The sequence below is a fragment of the Carlito syrichta genome, unplaced genomic scaffold (assembly GCF_000164805.1).
Source record: "Carlito syrichta isolate Samal-C Ts95f unplaced genomic scaffold, Tarsius_syrichta-2.0.1 Scaffold303669, whole genome shotgun sequence".
NCBI lineage: Eukaryota > Metazoa > Chordata > Mammalia > Primates > Tarsiidae > Carlito > Carlito syrichta.
In genome coordinates, this window is record NW_007247765.1 from 28,752 (window position 1) to 47,894 (window position 19,143).

Here is a 19,143-nt window from a genome sequence, read left to right on the forward strand (position 1 = left end):
CTTGGCCTCCCCAAGTGCTGGGATTACTGGCATGACTCACCGCGTCCGGCCTGAACTAGATAATTACAGGGGCACATTTTATGGTATGTGAATTATACAGCAATTTTATTGAGGGAGTCGCGGCCAGCAATATTGTTTTCTGCACATCTTTTATATATTGCTGGCCTTTCACACCGATATTTTTAGTGACTACGCGAGTACCTAAGGTGCGAAGACCTAGGCCCCAGAGCACCCTACTCCAAGTTGACAGCCAGCGGCGAGCGCCTACGTTTCTCAAGGCGTGGCCTCGCACCTGCACTTCCGGGAAAGAGCCGACGCCAATTTCGTAACCAAGGCAACTGGACGCGGCTCTACCCAAGATGGCCGCCAGCGCTCCGGGCGCGCGCAGGGCCGTCCCTGGAAGTGGTGTCGCGCGTACTTCCGGTTCCGCTTGTTCCGGTTCCGTCTGTTTCCGTGCACGAGCCTGCATCCCCTAAGAGCTGACTGGGCGTGCTTGCTCCCGGGTTAGGTTGCTGATTGCGGTGGCGATGGACGCTTTGGATCGAGTTGTGTAAGTACGCGGGGTCTAGAAATGATGCCGCCTCGGAATCTCCCTGCTTGGTTTACCTCTTCCTCCTTACACCTGCGTATCCTCCGGCCCGGCTCCTCCTGGGCTTGGGCTGCCTGCCGGAGGCGGAGGGCGGGAGCTGGCGAATGGGCGCTGCGGGCGGAGGGGCCCGCGGTCGTCCTAGCCTGTTGGAAAGCTCCCGGCGAAGGCGGGCCTCGGAGTCTGACGGGTTCAGGGACAGCAGGCTCGACCACTGAAAGCGTCGTGATTCTGGGTCTTCCAGCCTCCCTGACTCTCAGGTGACCTTCATGTCAGCCTCCCTGCCTTTCAGGTGACCCTCATCTCAGTCTCCCCGCATGTCAGTTGACCCTCATCTTAGCTTTCCTGCCTCTCAGGTGACCCTCGTCTCAGCCTCCCAGTCTCTCAGCTATCGTCACGCTTTTTTAGAGCTGAAAGGGTCCATTTTGAAGATATGAGTAAAGCTTTTGCTGCAGCGTGTAGAGATGTTCATTGACTTTCTCTTTTCTTTTCAACTTCGTATACATCTCTGAATTATCCCTAAGTGATGTCTGTCTTAAATTTAATTCAAAAGTATTTCTTTTCTTTTTGAGTCAGCGCCTCACTCTGTTGCCCAGGCTGGACTGCAGTGACACTCTCACAGCCACCGCAGCCTCGACCTGCTAGGCTCAGGTGATCCTTCTGCCTTAACCTTCCAAGTAGCTGGAACTACAGGCGCATGCCACCATGCCCAGATAATTTTTTGATTTATTGCAGAGACAAGGTCTCGCCATGTTGCTCAGGCTGATCACGAACCCCTGAGGTCAGACAATCCTTTTGCCTCCGCCTCCCAAAGTGCTGGGTTTACAGGGATGAGCCACCGTGCCCGGCCTCAAAAGTATTATTATTATTATTATTTTTTGAGTTAGAGTCTCACTCTGTCGCCCAGGCTGGAGTGCAGTGGCATGCTCACAGCCACCCCAGCGTTGACCTGCTGGGCTCTGGTGATCCTTCCACCTCAGCCTTCCAAGTAGCTCTGACTACAGGCATACACTACCATGCCCGGCTAATTTTTTCATTTTTTGTAGAGACGAGGTCTCACCATGTTGCCCATGCTGGTCTCAAACCCGTGGGCTCAGGCAATCCTCTTACCTTGGTCTCCCAAAGTGCTGGAATTATAGGCTTGAATCACTGCCCCGGCCTCTCAGAAGTATTTATTGAGCTAAAATAGTTCTGCCATTATTTGCTGTGATTTTCTTGCTATTTATTTAGGTTAGTGTGTATACAAAATGAGAGATTTTTTTTCCCATTAATTTAGAGATTTTTGTGTACCTGAAAATAGGTATTAGGACAACGAAGAAGAATAAGGCAAGTTTACTGTCTAACTGAGGACCAAGCAGCTAGTAAAACACTGAGGTTGCTATTTGCACTTATTGTTGGTTAATGAAAATTAATGAAGCCCATGAACTGTAGAGCACATAGTTATGGCCATGTACACACAATACATATCTCTTGACTTGATTTAATAATGTATATCTTTGTCAACCAATAAATGATTAGAAGCTTTGTATATGACAAAGCTGGAGGAGTAATTAAAAAATCTGCATGAGTTCCAGCTATTTGGAAGACTGAGGCAGAAGGATCACTGGAGCCCAGCAGGTTGATGCTGGGGTGGCCGTCAGCATGCCACTGCACTCCAGCCTGGGTGACGGAGTGAGACTCCAACTCAAAAAAAAAACAAAAACAAAACAAGAGAAACTAAAGTGTGTGTATATTCTGTTTTTCTTTTCCTTCCTGAAGTGTCCACAGGGCCAGAAAGCAGGAGGGTCATAATTATCTAAGAGGAGAGGAATTCTTTCAGTAGATGGCAGAGAACTGTTCAAAAGCAAGATGTTCATTTTAGAGAAAGCAGAGGTGAAGCCCTTTTTCTGAACAGAAATGTGTAATAACATGGCTATTCCTGTCACATCATACAGTCGGAAGAGTGAACTTGTTTTCCCTTCATATTTTACAGGGCGCTTGGTCTAGATGAGTTTTTGTTTGTTTGTTTGTTTGTTTTTGTTTTGAGTTAGAGTCTCACTGTGTCACCCAAGCTGGAGGACGATGCACACTCATTGCAGCCTTGGCCTGCTGGGCTCAGGCAATCCTTCCATTTCAGCCTTCCAAGTAGCTGGAACTACAGGCATGTGCCATCATGCCTGGCTGATTCTTTGAATTATTGTAGAGATGAGATCTCACCAAGTTGTTCAGGCTGGTCTTGAGCCCATGGGCTCAGGCAGTCCTCTCACCTTGGCCTCCCAAAGAGATGGGATTATAGACGTGAACCACTGTGCCCAGCCTTTCTAGATGAATTTTTAAGTCTAGATCATTTTAAAGTTTGGCCTCCTCACTAGCCATGTGACCTTTGTCCCCAGTTTCCCCATCTGTAGAGAGATGATAATAGTTGTACCTGTCTCATAGGGTTGTAGTGATGACTAAGCCTTAATAGAGTGACTCTATAAAAGCAGAAATTGAGTCCCCTCCCATTGTGGAAGCTTTTCTGTCCTCTCAATAAATCCTCTTTCTCAAAAAAAAAAAAAAGCAGAAACCATTATTATTCCCCTTGGTGGCAATCGTGTTGACTTTCTCAGCAGTGGTGTTGGAGTGAGACCAAATATGCTTGCTCGCAGGCCTTGTGGGCCTGAACCTAAAAGAAAGATAAGCAGTAATTAGTCTCCCTGTGTCTAACAAATGTCCACAGGTTGATCAGCAGCTACGTAAATCTTTGTATTAGGGCACAGGGTACAGGTTGACTACTTTAAATTTGAAGAAAATGTTATGGAGTAAAAATTGCAGCAGTGTTTACATGAGTTCCTTATGTTTTAATTTTAAAAATTTGGGGGAAACAAAGAATGCTAGAAGTATCAAAATGAAATATTTATTTATTTATTTGTTGGAGTCTCACTCTGTCGCCCAGACTGGAGTGCAATGGCTGCTCCCGGCCACCTCAGCCTTAACTTGCTGGCCTCCAGTGATCCTTCCGCCTCAGCCTTCCAAGTAGCCAGAACTACACGTGTGCACTACCACACCCAGCTAAGTTTTGATTTATTGTAGAGATGAGGTCTCACCAAGTTGCCCAAGTGGGTCTCGAACCGGCGGGCTACGGCATTCCACTTGCCTTGACCTCCCAAAGTGCTGGGATTACAGGTTGAGCCACCGAACCTGGCCAAATCTTCTTTTAAAAACTGAAAACTGGTTGGGCGTGGTGGCTCAAGCCTGTAATTCCAGCACTTTGGGAGGCCAAAGTGAGGGGATTGCCCGACCCACATGTTCAAGAACAGCCTGCACAACTTGGCAAGATCTCATCTCTATGATAAATCAAAAAATTAGCCTGGCATGGTAGTGTGCGCCTGTTATTCTGGCTACTTGGAAGACTGAGGTGGAAGGATCGCTGGAGCCCAGCGAGTTGACGCTGTGATGGCCGGGAGCATATCACTGCACTCCAGTCTGGGTGACAGAGTGAGACTCCAAAAAAACAAAAAAAACTGAAAGCTAATCAAACACCTCTTTTAACAGGAATAATGAAAGTGTCTTTACTAATATCTCCCTAAAAAGAGATTTTGTTTGATGGTGGAGTCTTAACTAACAAATATGTTCATGTAGTGTCTCTGCTGGTTTTTAAAGAATTTGCATATTAGTCAAGTCATGATTTTGTAATATAAGGAAGAAGTTTAAATTGCTACAAATTGTGCTTTTCTGAATAGAAAGCCCAAAACAAAAAGAGCCAAGCGATTCCTTGAGAAGAGAGAACCGAAGCTCAGTGAAAACACTAAAAATGCCATGCTGATTAAAGGGGGAAATGCAAATGCAACGGTGACAGAAGTACTCAAGGACATGGTATGTATGTGTGCTTATTCTTGGAGTCATTTGAGAGTTCTCCAGCATGCTGGGGTGGGCTGCTGGGAAATGGAAATCCTCCTCGCCGGAAGAGCTATGAGCATTGGAGAAGTGCCCAAGTTGGGGCTGTTTACCTGCCATGGCGCTGGCTACTGGTTTTCCTTGAAGCAACAAGGTCCTTTAGTAATTTTTTTTTTTTTTTTAGTTGGAGTCTCACTCTGTCGCCCAGACTGGAGTGCAGTGGCCGTGGCCCAGACTGGAGTGCAGTGGCACACTCACGGCCACCGTAGCCTCAACTTGCTGGGCTCCGGCGATCCTTCCGCCTCAGCCTTCCAAGTAGCGGGAACTACAGGCGCACGCTACCATGCCTGGCTAATTTTTGATTTATTGTAGAGACGAGGTCTCGCCAAGTTGCCCAGGTGGGTCTCGAACCCGTGGGCTCAGGCAATCCACTCGCCTCGACCTCCCAAAGTGCTAGGATTATAGGCTGAACCACTGAGCCCGGCTTCCTTTAGTAAATTTAAACTGTATCAATAACTCGAGTTTGGTTTACTCACTTTTCAGGAAAAGATCTAACTTGTAAAGTGAAATCTATATGTACTGTGAATTACTGCATGCTACTGTATGTATGGTTTGTTCATTCAGCAACACCAGTTACTGTGTTAAGCGCTAGGGATTATTAGATAAGACACAGTTCCTCCCTTCTGTGAGCTTAGCAAGATGGACGTTGACAAAATGACAGTGTTGTGCCATGCTGATGGATGGCAAGGGTACAATAGAAAACAGTTAAAAATCACATAAGAGGCCAGGCATGGTGGCTCATGCCTGTCATCCCAGTGCTTTGGGAGGCCAAGACGAGAGGATTGCTTGAACCAGGAGTTCCAGACCAGTCTGGGCAACATAGCAAGACCTCATCTCTACAAAATCAGAATATTAGCTGGGCACCTATGCTCTCAGCTACTCAGGAGGCTGAGGTAGAGGAATCACCTGAGCCCAGAAAGTTGAGGTTGCTGCGAGTTGTGCTTGTTACACTGCCCTCTAGCCTGGGTGACAGAGTGAGACTCTGACTCCAGAAAAAAAGAAAAATCACATAAGAGGATCTGCACAGATCCCTGGGCTCCCTGAGAGGTAACACTTCAGCTTCATTTTGGAGAAGGAGGTTGGAGCAGGAAGGGGGAGAGGAAGGGAAGAGCTTCTAAGGCTGAGAAAGAAGCTTCTGCACAAGAGAATATGAAGGAGCATCTGGAGGACTGCAAGCCATTGGGAATGGGGGTCTCGGTGAGGCTGGAGGAAGAGGCGTGGGTCGTGTGGTCATGTGGAGCTTAGGGTTTTGTTCTGAAAGTGTTCTGTGTCGTGGGAAGATACTCAGCAACATGATCAGTCTTTGATAGGGTTAATTAGAGAGAGTAGAGCAAAGATAGGAAATGAGGTCAGCCATTGCCACCATCGAGTTAAAGGGCATCGAGAGTCTGGTGGTGGCAGTGAAAATGAGAGCTGATTGGAAAGAGCCAAGGTTGAGGGCGGAAGAGTTGGGGAACTGGTGAGAAGTCCAACTTCCCAAGTTCCAGCCCGAGTGCCTCCTGGGCAGCGATGCCCAATAGAAAATGGGTCAGGTGGAGCAGGTTTGGAGAGAAAGGAGGTATGTTCCGACTGGGACATGTAATTTAAGTAATAAGGGTAAATGCTCTTGTGTTTTTTCCCTTCCTCTATAGCCTGGTGTCCAGCCCAGTGTCTGGACATAGTAGGTGCTCAGTAAATGTTTAACCCTTTGTATTTGGAGGATGTACCCTCTGAGGAGTCATTGTGAATCTAGCAAACTACTCGGATGTCCCCTCTTGGGAAACAAAGAGACTGCTGGTGATTATACAGAACAAACTTATGCCAGCACAAATTTTTCAAAAATGTGAGTTTTCTTGAAGTTTTCCATTCAAATTGCATGAAAAAGCAGATAGAGACATAGAATATATCTGGAGATATACGTAAAAAAAAATTAGCTGGCATTACATAGAAAGAGATTGTGTGAAGTGCTTTCACAGTGGTGTCAACACTTCTTCGTAACAGAAGGTAATAATAAAGAGCGTTCGTATGAGATGGCAGTGGGTAAACCCTTTTTATATATGGTATAACTTGAAAAGACAGATAGCGAGTTCCTATAGACTTGAAAGAATGAGACTTTTGAAGTTGAAGGCAGATCGTTACCACATGTTAGAAAAATATTGCCGGACTCGGTGTCTCAGCCTGTAATCCCACGCTTTGGGAGGCCGAGGTGAGTGGATTGCCTGAGCCTGCGGGTTTGAGACCCGCCTGGGCAACTTGGCGAGACCTCATCTCTACAATAAATCAAAAAATTAGCTAGGCATGGTAGTGCGCGCCTATAGTTCCAGCTACTTGGAAGGCTGAGGTGGAAGGATCACCGGAGCCCAGCAGGTCAAGGCTGTGGTGGCCTGGAGCGGCCCCTGCACTCCAGTCTGGGTGACAGAGTGAGACTCCAACTCAAAAAAAAAAAAGAAAAATATATAAAATTTGGATTTTTCTTGTCACAAATAAGTTTCTCAATGTCCAAAATTCCATTATAAGCCAGATATCATTACAATAAAATAATTGGTTCCAACATTATACTACTTAATATGCAGTGATTCGTTTTTCACAGTACAGTCGAGTTGCTGGTAGGTGATATACGAGATGTCTCCGAGTGCAAAGGGTTAAACTTATGTTACAAGTTATTGAAAGTGATCACAAGGGAACAAAGCAGAAGACATGAGAACAGGTTGAAGGCCCAGAGTAATTCTGTAGAATGACTGCTACAGTGCTTTATTTTTGTCTTTGCTTTTCAGAATGTTTTGTTTTGAAAGCTATAAATTCTCTTTTACAGTATGCACTGAAAAAACCACATGGCGTTCTGTATAAAAAGTAAGTTGTGATATCTGTTACTTTATTTTAAATTATTTTGTTCCATTTTGTACATGACTATTGATCTTATGATTTGTTTCTTTCTGGTCTGTTTTTCATTTGTGTTGAATGTTCTTGCATAGTTGTAACAACAGAATATACATTTTATTTTGAAATAATTATAGATGTACAGAAAAGCTACAAAAGTAATAGTATTCCCAGCTTTCCCTGATGTTACTTCTTGTATAACTATAGAGCACTTATCAAAACTAAGAAATCAACACTGCTATGAGAATGAACTACATTACAGACCTATTTGGTTGGCACTAGTTTTTCTTTTTTTTTTCTTATTTTTGAGTTGAGGTCTCACTCTGATGTATGCACTGGAGTGCAGTGGCATGATCATGGCTCACTGTAGCCTTGACCTCCTAGGCTCAGGTTATCCTTCCACCTCAGTCTCCCAAGTAGCCAGGACTCCAGGCATATACCACCACGCCTGGCTAATTTTTTTGCTTTTTTTTTAGAGACAAGATTTTACTATGTGACCGAGGCACTCCTGGGCTCAAACTCCTGGGCTCAAGCAGTCCTCCTGCCTCGGCCTCCCAAAGTGCTAGGATTACAGGTATGAGCCACTGCGCCTAGCCGGCACAAGTTTTTCTACCGGTATCCTTTTTCTCTTCCAGGATCATGTGTTACCTTTAGTTTTTGTGTCTCCTTAGTCTTCTCCAGTTTGTAGACAGTTCCTTGGTCTGTCTTCCTTTGTCTTTGATGACCTTGAAACTTTTTTTTTTTTTTTTGAGTTGGAGTCTTACTCTCCCCCATGATGGAGTGTAGTGGCACAATCAAGGCTCACTGCAGCCTTGATCTCCTGAGCTCAGGTGATCCTTGCTAAGCTTTCTGAGTAGCTGAGACTACAGGAGTGCGCCACCATGTCAGGCTATTTTTTTTTTAGTTGGAGTCTCACTTCGTCGCCCAGGCTGGAGTGCAGTGGTGCACTCATGGCCATCCCAGCATCAGCTTTCTGGGCTCCAGCGATCCTTCTGCCTCAGCTTTCCAGGTAGCTAGAAATGCAGGCACGCACTACCACACCCAGCTAATTTTTGACTTATTGTAGAGATGAGGTCTCGTCCAGTTTCCTGAGCTGGTCTCGAACCCATGGGCTCAGGTACTCCACTTGCCTCGGCCCCCGAAATTCTGGGATTACAGGCTAAGCCATCGAACCTGGCCTAATTTTTTTTTTTTTGAGTTGGAGTCTCACTCTGTCACCCAGACTGGAGTGCAGTGGCATGCTCATGGCCACCACAGCCTCGACCTTGTTGGGCTCTGGCGATTCTTCCGCCTCAGCCTTCCAAGTAGCTGGAACTACAGATGTGTGCCACCATGCCTTGCTAATTGTTTGATTTATTGTAGAGATGAGGTCTTACCAAGTTGCCCATGGGCTCAGGCAGTCCTCTTACCTCAGCTTTGCAAAGTGCTGGTATTATAGGCATGAGCCACTGCGCCTGGCCTCAGGCTAATTTTTTAATATTTTGTAGAGATGAGGTCTTGCTATGTTGCCCAGGCTAGTCTCGAACTCCTGGGCTTAAGTGATCCTCCCGCCTTAACTTCCCAAAGTGCTAGAATTACAGGCGTGAGCCTTTTTTTATTATTATTATTATCTTTTTTTTTTTTTTAAGTGGGAGTCTCACTCTGTTGCCCAGGCTGGAGTGCAGTGGCACTCTCACGCCCACTGCAGCCTCGACCTGCTGGGCTCAGGTGATCCTTCCACCTCAGCCTTCCCAGTAGATGGAACCACAGGTGTACGCCACCACACCTGGCTAATTTTTTTTTTTTTTGAGTTATTGTCTTCAAGCTGGACTTGAACCCCTGCGCTCAGTCTTCTCACCTCTGCCTCCCAAAGTGCTGAGATTACAGGCATGGTCCACTGCACCTGACTGTTGTTTTTGTTATTATCATTATTTTGAGTCAGGGTCTCAGTCTGCTGCCCAAGCTGGAGTGCGGTGGCACAATCACGGTTTACCACAGTCTAAAACTCCTGGGCTCAAGCAAACTTTCCACTTCAACCTCCCAGTGTGCCAGGGTTACATGTGTGGCACACTGTACCTGGCACCCCCATGCCTGGCTAATTTTTAAAATTTTTTTTTGTAGAGACAAGATTATGCTATGCTGCCTAGGCCAATCTTGAACTCCTAGGCTTAAATAGTTCTCCCATCTTAGCCTCTCAAAGTGCTATGATTATAGGTGTGAGCCATCGTGCCCTGCCCCTTGAAACTTTTGATGAGTACTTGTCAATTATTCGTAAATGATCCCTCTGTTTGGGTTTGTTTTTCATGAATATATTGAGGTTATGCATGTTTGTTAAGAACCCCACAGCCGGGCTTGGTGGCTCAGTCTGTAATCCCGCGCCTTTGGGAGGCTGAGGTGAGTGGATTGCCTGAGCCCGCGGGTTCGAGACCCATCTGGGCAGGTGAGACCTCATCTCTACAATAAATCAAAAAAGTTAGCCGGGCATAGTAGCGTGCGCCTGTAGTTCCAGCTACTTGGAAGGCTGAGGCGAAAGGATCACCAGAGCCCAGCAGGTCGAGGCTGCGGTGGCCGGGAGCTGCCACTGCATTCCAGTTTGGGCGACAGTGAGACTCCAACTCAAAACAAACAAACAAACAAACAAAAACAAAAACAAAAGAACTCCACAAAAATGATATGCTTTTTTCAGTAAATATCCGTGGAGCATAGGTTCCTGGAAACCCCTCAGATATCAAAATCCAAGGATGCACAAGGCCCTTATATTAGTTGGTGTATTAAGTTCTGTAATTTAAACCAATAAAAAATAAATAAAATGGTGTAAATAAAATAAAATGCATACAACCTCCTCATATCCTTTTTAAAATACATAAATAGAAACAGGGTCTTGCTATATTGCCCAGGCTATTCTTGAACTTCGCCTCAAGCAATCCTCCTGCCTCAGCCTCCTGAAGTGCTGGGATTACAGGTGTTAGCTACCATGCCCAGCTTCTATCTACCTTTATACTTTCTTTTTAAAAGACTGCTCCCCAGAAAAGTCCTGTATGCTTTGAATCATCTCTGAATAATTTATAATACCTAATATAGCATACTTGCTATGTAGATTGTTATACTGTATTTTTTTGTATTTTTATTTTTCAAATACTTTCGATCTGCAATTGGTTGAATACATCGATGTGGAACCCGTGGGTGCCCAGGGCTAACTATTTTTCCACTTGATCATAAGCTCCACGAAAGCAAGCATATGGTTTGATGTAGTGTTAGAGTATCCCTAGCTCCTCAGGGCTGGCGCAGTGGCTCATGCCTATAATTACAGCACCTTGGGAGGCTGAGGCAGGAGGATCACTTGAACCGAGTTTGAGTATGCAGTGAGCTATGATCACACCACTGCATTCCACCCTGGGCTGTAGAGTGAGACCCTAGCTCCAAAAAAAAAAAAAAATAAACAGTTAAGCCAAAAAAATATTGTATATGTCTACATAGTATCCCTATCTCCTAGAATGGTGCTTGGCATACACTTGGCCCTGAATAAATACCTGAATGAATGAATACCCTTCTGGATTTTTTTTTTAGTCTGACTATAAATATATTTTCATTATTAATTGTATTTATACAGCTTATTAAAATTGTTCTTGCCTTTTTACAAATATTCTTAGGAAAAATATTACTAGACCATTTGAGGATCAGACATCACTGGTAAGTTCAAGACTTTCTGATTTAAGAGAGCATACAAGTGATTATTCAGACTAATTCATGTTGTACTTCTAATTTGTAATTATTTTGATGAGAAATCATCCTATATGAGGGAATTTCAATGAAAAAATGGAGAGGAAATAAGACCTTTATGCTTTCAAAAATGTACTTATAGGTCCTACATTTCACTATGGCTAGCAAATATATTATTCATTGCTTGCAAATATATTGATAGAATTTTTAGAAGTTGAATTACATTTAAAGTGCATAATTAGTGAATTTTCAAAAGGAAGCTTGTTATAGTTTTTGTTTGCTTGTTTTTGAGAGACAGGATGTTGCTCTGTCACCCAGGCTGGTGTGCAGTGGCATGATCATGACTTAACTGCAACCTTGAATTCCTGGTTAAAAGTAATCCTTGTGCCTCAGCCTCCCAGGTAGCTAAGACTGCAGGCATGTGCCACCCACCGTGCCTGGCTAGTTTTTAAAAAAATTTTTGTAGAGACGAGGTCTCGCTGTGTTGCCTAGGCTGATCTTGAACTCATGGCCTCAGGGAATCCTCCCACCTAGACCTCCCAAAGTGTTTAGATTACAGGCTTAAGCCACTGTGCCAACCATACAGATTTTTTATTTTTATTTTTTTATTTTTGAGTTGGAGTCTCACACTGTCGCCCAGGCTGGAGTACAATGGCACACTCACAGCTACCCCAGCGTTGACCTTCTGGGCTCCAGCAATCCTTCTTGCCTCAGCCTTCCAAGTAGCCGGAACTATAAGCACGCACTATTACGCCTGACTAATTTTTGCTTTATTGTAGAGACGAGGTTTTACCAAGTTGCCCAGGCTGGTCTCGAACCCGCAGGTTCAGGCAATCCACTCGCCTCGGGCTCCCAAAGTGCTGGGATTACAGGCTGAGCCACCGAGCCTGGCCTAGATGTATTTTTATACAAGCAAGCCTGAGTTTTAAAAATCTGACTTATATCAATGCTGTATGTGGAAACCAAAATAATAATAATAATTTTAAAAATATGACCTCTTCCTTTGGATATTTTTACCGTTTTTTGGTTTTTTTTTTTAAAGATGGGGTTTTGCTGTGTTGCTCAGACTGATCTTATGCTCCTGGGCTCAAGCAGTCCTCCAGCCTCAGCCTCCCAAGTAGCTGGGATTACAGGTGTGAGCCACCATGCCTGGCTTGGGTATTTTTAGAACAAGGAACACTACTTGAATCGTTGCTAACAGTTGTCAGTTTTGTCAGAGTTAGTCATATTCTTGTTTGAGTGTATTGTCAACCAAAGCTCAATAAAAAAAAGGACTAGTAAAATTAGAAGAAAATGGTTTATAGTAAATGGTGAATGATAAATGGACTTTGAGTGTGTGATGATGTTGGTTTCTTGAAAATCTTAAGAGAAAAGTAATTTAAACTATTTTAATTGCCTATAAAAAACTGTGCCAGGTATGGTGGTTCAAACCTGTAATCCTAGCACTTTGGGAGTCCGAGGTGAGAGGATTGCCTGAGCTCAGGGGTTTGAGACAAGCCTGAGCAACATGGCAATACCTCATCTCTACAATAAATAAAAAAAAATTAGCTGGGCTTGGTGGCACATGCCTGTGATTCCAGCTACTTGGAAGACTGAGGCAGAATGATCACCTGAGCCAAATAGGTCGAGACTACGGTGGCTGTGAACATGCCATTGCATTCCAGCCTGGGTGACAGAGTGAGACCCCAACTCAAAAAAAAAAAAAAAACTAACAGTATGATTATGTTCTCTTGATAGGAACTCATTTATTTTTCCTTTTAGTTAGTGAATTTAAAAGAAAGAACTTTGGAATAGAATTGCAACAATTGTCTGTGGTAGTGTGGCCGAGCGGTCTAAGGCACTGCATTTAGAATTGCAATAGTTAATTAGAATACTATAAAATTGAATATCTTAATCAACTATAGTGAAAATTAATTAAGAAAAATTGACAAAATAAGTTATGTTCAGTTTTTTCTGGATTACTTTACATCTCATTTCTCACAGTCATTTGTTGAAGAAATTGTAAAATTAAGAATATAATGTTTATCTCAGAATTACGTCTCTTTCTTTTCTTTTTTTTTTTTTTGAGTCAGAGACTCACTCTGTTACCTAGGCTGTAGTGCAGTGGCACGCTCACTGCCACCAAAGCCTTGACCTGCTGGGCTCAGGTGATCCTTCCGCCTGAGCCTCCCAAATGGCTGGAACCACAGGCATATGCCACCACGCCTAGCTAATTTTTTGATTTATTGTAGAGATGAGGTGTCACCATGTTGCTCAGGCTGGTCTTGAAACCCTAAGCTCAGATAATCCTCTCACCTCTGCCTCCCAAAGTGCTAGGATTGCAGGTGTGAGCCACTATGCCTGGCCTACCTCTCTTTCTTACATTACTTAGGTAAGGGCTGGGGTTGTTTTGTGGCACCATTGTGCTTTTAGTTGGTTGACCACTTAGTTGTAGTGTTACATTGTGAAATCTAGGCACTCTGAACTTTTTCACCCCAGTGTTGATATAATAGCTTTTCTTACACTTGATGTTAGGACATTCCCTCTTTGTAATTTCCCACACCTCCAGAAACAGGATGTATTTCTTTGGTGATAACAGAGCTCTAGACAACTGTGGGAAGCCTGATTGTGCTGGAAAGGTGGTTGAGTCCTTCCTCCTGCCTGCCACAGTCCTTTCACCACCATCTTAGCAAGGATACCGTGGTGCTTTAGTACAGAGCTTGGCAGAATTATGCTGCCCAGATGGGCTCAGTGGTTCAGCCTGTAATCCCAGCGCTTTGGGAGGCTGAGGCGAATGGATTGCCTGAGTCTGCGGATTTGAGACCAGCCTCGTCTCTACAACCACCGTAGCCTTGATCCATTGGGCTAAGGTGATCCTTCCACCTTAGCCTTCCATGTAGCTCTAACTACAGATGCACGCCACCATGTCCAGCTAGTTTTAAAAATGTTATTGTAGAGATGAGGTTTCACCAAGTTGCCCAGGCCAGTCTTGAACTCCCAGGCTCAGGGAATCCTCTTGCCTCGGCCTCCCAAAGTGCTGGGATTACAGGTTGAGGCACCACGCCTGGCTTCATTTTACTTATTAGCCTCATAGTTTTCATGTAATTTTAGTAAAATACTGGAAATAAAGTACTTTTCCTCTGTGTTTTCCTACTTCTTTAAATCTCCATTAACTTTCTGGAGAAAACTGATACTTATTTTCAAGTTCAAAGTTAGTATTTTTGAGGTTCTGACATTTACACATTTACTAAATGGGATTCTTTGGTTTTTAGGAATTCTTTTCAAAGAAGTCAGATTGCTCATTATTCCTGTTTGGCTCCCATAATAAGAAGCGGCCAAATAACCTTGTCATAGGTAAGCATAATTTACTTTTTAAAATGTTTTTATTTATGGAGTCAGCTCTGTGACTCAGATTAACTGATGGTACTGAGGAATCAGGAGTGACCAGTAAGCTCTAAACTAGTTGGGTGGGTTTTGTTTTTTTAACCTTAAGACATTGAATAAAATCATTTTTTACCTACTGGTCTCCAGGTAAAGAATGGGGCATGTGAGTATTGCCCCATTCATAAGGGGAGGTGACATGAGTATGAAGGAGTATGAGAGGGTGTCGGTTATCACATTTCCTTTCCTAGAAACCACTGTCCTCTCTGCTGGGAGTAGGTCTGGTATAAGAGTGTGGCTCCCTGGGCTCTGCAACCCCCACGACCGCCTTATACTTGCCGTGAGTGTCTCTGAGCTCCCTTGTGTCATAGGGTCACTGGAGTGGGAAAAAAGCTCTTACTTCCAGTTGTAGATGTTTTTCTAATATATATATCTACTAAATCAGTGTTAGAGCTAGAACAACACAGGGTAGTGAATCACCTACATAAAGTAACCCTAAAGTATTTAGTGTCTGTTGAGACAAAGCGTTTCTGGGTATGCTGAGATTTCATCTGGCATGTCCTCTGACGCAGGCCAGCCTTCACTCTCTGTGGGTCTTCAGTTATTCTTCCATAAAATTGTTAAAAGAAGAAAAACTAAGGCAAATGAACTTTACTAGAGTTTAATGGAGCCAAGAATGACTGGCTAGTGGGGCAGCCTTCCGAACCAGATGAGGGCCAGAGAGACGCCAGCACAGTGCGAGGTAGATGTGTGGGGAGAGAGGAGAAGGAAACGGAAGCGAGGGTCAGAAACTGCTGGGTTGGTTATAGCTCTGCATTTCCCTTATAGGAATCCATTCTGAATAGTTGACCAGAACTTGGTAATTGGCACAAGAGTAGGTTAGTCTGTTCACACACACATCCTGCCGGGTTACAGTTCATTTTGTGAAAGATTATGGAGAAACCTTTAGGCTAAGCCCAAATAAGTAAGCGGCAGCTTGGGGCTAAACTTAATTTAACAGAATAGAGGAGTTGAGCTAGATGCTATCTAAGGTCCTTTCTTCGTTTGATATCCTAACAGTCTATTTTAAGTAGAGCTGAGAATGTAAGAGAGACGGGCCTGTGTGGGGGTACAGGGAGAAGGAAAGTGGCAGATATTAGGGCATCATGAACATACGGACAAGTGGTACCTGGAAGGTGGCTGTTGGGGAATACACAGGCTCAGAAGCACCTTTTCCTTCCAGGTCGTTTGTATGACTACCATGTGCTGGACATGATTGAATTAGGCATCGAGAAGTTTGTTTCTCTGAAAGACATTAAGGTAAGACACTGGTTGTGGCCCTTGCTTTACTAAACTCTGGTGTGGCCATGTGCTCTTAGGGCTGTGGCTACCTCTCCCACCTTGGAGAAGTGAATCTCCTGTCTCTCTCTCCTCTGCTTTCTAAATAAACTATATTTTCAGATCTTTAAAAAGAAAAAAAAGACACTGGTCATAAAAATGAAGTGTTTTGTGATGCTACTCTCGACCTCTGGTGACACCTTGTGGTGAAGAGTCCTGACAGGGTCTGTAGATTTTGAAATGCTCTAAGACAAACGTGGAATTTTACTTTACCTTTAATCAATTAATTACTTTTTAATAAACTTTCTTTTTATGAGCAGCTTTAGATTCCTGGAGTCTATGGTCACTTTAGGGCTCACTCTTGATTGTGTGTTCTGTGGATTTGGACAGATGCCTGAAAGCATGTGTTACCATTGTGGCTCCCTCGAGGCCGGTGGCTACCCAGAATCCCATGCTCTGCCGTCCTTCCCTCCCTGGCTCCTAACCCTTGACAACGCTGACTCTGTAGTTTTACCTTTTCCAGGGTGTCATACAGTTGGAGTCATAGAGTATATAGCCTTCTCAGGTTGACTTCTCTCACTTAGTAATCAGCATTTAAGGGTCCTCTGTGCCTTTTTTATTTTTTTTTTGTTTTTTGTTTTTTTTTTGAGTTGGAGTCTCACTCTGTCGCCCAGACTGGAGTGCAGTGGCTGCTCCCGGCCACCGCAGCCTCGACCTGCTGGGCTCCGGCGATCCTTCCGCCTCAGCCTTCCGAGTAGCCGGAATTACAGGCATGCACTACCACGCCCAGCTGATTTTTTGATTTATTGTAGAGATGAGGTCTCGCTGCCCAGGCGGGTCTCGAACCCACAGGCTCAGGCAATCCACTCACCTCAGCCTCCCAAAGGCGCGGGATTACAGGCTGAGCCACCGAGCCCGGCTCTTTTTTGTTTTTTGAGTTGTAGTCTTAATCTGTTACCCAGGCTGGAGTGTGCAGTGGCACAATTAGGTCTCACCACAGCCCCAGCCTCCTGGGCTCAGGCAATCCTCCCACCTCAGCCTCCCAAGTAGCTGGGACTACAGGCATGCGCCACCACACCCAGCTAATTTTTTGATTTTTTTTGTAGAAACAAGGTCTTGCTATGTTGCTTCAGGCTGGTCTTGAACTCCTGGACTCAAGCAATCCTCCCACCTTGGCCTCCCAAAGTGCTGGGATTATAAGTGTGAGCCGCCATGCCCGCCAAAAATTGTTTTTTAGTATAAAAACCTGTAAACTTAAAATTTTCCTACATCAGCCAAACATGGTGGTACACACCCGTGGTCCCAGCTGCTTGAGAGGCTAAGGCAGGAGAATTGCTTGAATGCAGGAGTTTGAGTCCAGCCTGGGCTATACAGCAAGATCCTGATTCCAAAAAATAATAATAATAACAATCCCACCTCAGTTTTTAAGTCTAAAGTCAGTATTTGCAGGCGTAGTTTTAGGACAGTTAATAAAATGTGAAAACAAATTACTGTATATAATTATTGACTACTTTAAAATTAGCATATAAACAGTTAAGACTTTTTTTTTTGGTCAGAGTCTCGGCTCTGTCACCCAGGATGGAGTGCAATGGCACGATCATGGCTCACCACAGCCTCAACCTCCTGGGCTTAGGCTATCCTTGCGGCCGCATCCTCTGAAAAGCTGGGACTATAGGTGCATTCCACCATACTCAGGTAGTTTTTTTTTTAAAGAGAGATGAGGTCTCACTGTGTTGCCCAACCTGGTTTTGAACTCCTCAACTCAAGCGATCTTCCCACCTCGGTCTCCCAAAGTGCTGGGTTACAGGCAAGAGCCACCACGCCCGGCAGCAGTGTAGACTTTGATAATTAGGTTATTACAATTTCTTTCTCGTTTCATAGAACAGTAAATGTCCCGAGGGTACAAAACCCATGTTGATATTTGCTGGTGATGATTTCGATGTGACAGAAGACTATAGGAGACTAAAGAGTATTCTTATTGGTAAGTCTGTCTTCATTATTTTTTCCCCTTTCTGTAGCAGGAAGTTGATTAACTAACTTGGTATAGTTGAAGGCGTTGTATTGTGTTGATGATTGTTTTTTGATGCTTTAGTAACTCAAGTAATCCTCTTATTTACATAGTGACTGTTTTACACTTGATAAAATGCACCATCTCCTGGCTTCGTTAATCTAAATTTAGAAAATGGGAAAATTAAGATTTCAACATTGTCATGCATCATCTACTCAAAAACTGTCATTAGTTTTTCTTAGCTGGATATACAAGACCTTTGCAATATGGCATCAGTATAACTTGCCCTGTTGATCTCCTGTTTCCTCCTTTTCCATGAAAAGAGTGGTTTAGTGACAATATATTATTGACATTCCTGTTACCTTTCCTGGTATCATTCTGGTTTGCCCAATTTCTACCATTCTTTTAAGTTCCACATCAGATTTTTTTGCCAGGAAACCCTCAGTGCCCTGCCAGTTCCTTTTCCCTCATCATCGTCTTCATCTTCATGATGTGAAATGCCAAGCGCACACCAGGTGCTTTATAGATTGTGCTTCATTCTAATGATAACTTGTGAAGTTGCTTTATAGATGACTTACTCCTTGTGAGCTATGCTGTTTCCTAATGATCTACGCAATGAACCTGAGGGCTACATTCTTTCCTGTGTGTTCAGAAGTCACATTAAAGTCTGAGATAGAGTTATTGTCTTTGTCTGGGAAAAGTGTTGAATTTACCAGTCTTTAATCCACATTTACTTCCTTTTTTTAAAAAGCTGGTAAAGGGTCTGAGTGTGTCTCTGTGCCTCTTAAATGGAAGAAAAGCTCCTTGCTGAGTCTTTGCAGCCTCTCCCTCTTTCTTGCTCAGACACATCCTTGGGTGAAGGCAGCACTGTGGGATGAGGAGTGAAGTTCCCCCTTCCCAGCACCGCTGGTGCTCGAGCAGCAGACCTTTGCATCTGCTTCACCTCCTGATTGGCAGCCCTGGGGTCCCTGTCGGTGGCAGTTTCTCAAGCTTCACTAACTTATAGTTTGCTCCACTGGAGCTTTTCTCGCACCATTCCTACAAGCTTAGGGTGTGCTTTTTGTTGCCACTTTTAAATTTTCCATATATTTTGCCCTAGACCACTTTTGAAAAATTGGCAACCAGTTGCGGTGACTCACGCTTGTAATCCAGCACTTTGGGAAGTGGAGGTGAGAGAATTGCCTGAACCCAGGGGTTCGAGACCAGCCTGGGCAATTTGGTGAGACCTTGTCGCCACAATAAATCAAAAAATTAGCTGGGCGTGGTATCACACACCTGTAATTCCAGCTTCTTGGAAGGCTGAGGTGGAAGGATCACCTGAGCCCACCAGGTCGAGGCTGCAATGGCCGTGAGCATGCCACTGCACTCCAGCCTGGGCAACAGAGTGAGACTCCAACTCAAA

The 19,143-nt window shown here is 44.2% G+C and overlaps 1 protein-coding gene across 2 annotated transcripts in view; it reads left to right on the top strand.

Moving 5' to 3' along the window:
• The first annotated feature begins 467 nt into the window (after window positions 1-467).
• The window catches only part of RPF2 (ribosome production factor 2 homolog), a 31,941-nt gene continuing 13,265 nt past the window's right edge, over window positions 468-19,143 (top strand). Inside the window, exons 1-7 of one of the 2 annotated variants that reach the window (XM_008058985.1) lie at window positions 468-550; window positions 4,288-4,420; window positions 7,293-7,330; window positions 10,987-11,026; window positions 14,308-14,389; window positions 15,639-15,715; window positions 17,615-17,714. In XM_008058985.1, the coding sequence (XP_008057176.1) occupies window positions 528-550; window positions 4,288-4,420; window positions 7,293-7,330; window positions 10,987-11,026; window positions 14,308-14,389; window positions 15,639-15,715; window positions 17,615-17,714 (493 nt within the window). In that variant the 5' untranslated portion in view covers window positions 468-527. The remainder of the gene's footprint in view (window positions 551-4,287; window positions 4,421-7,292; window positions 7,331-10,986; window positions 11,027-14,307; window positions 14,390-15,638; window positions 15,716-17,614; window positions 17,715-19,143) is intronic. The other variant, XM_021712856.1, reaches the window with a different exon arrangement.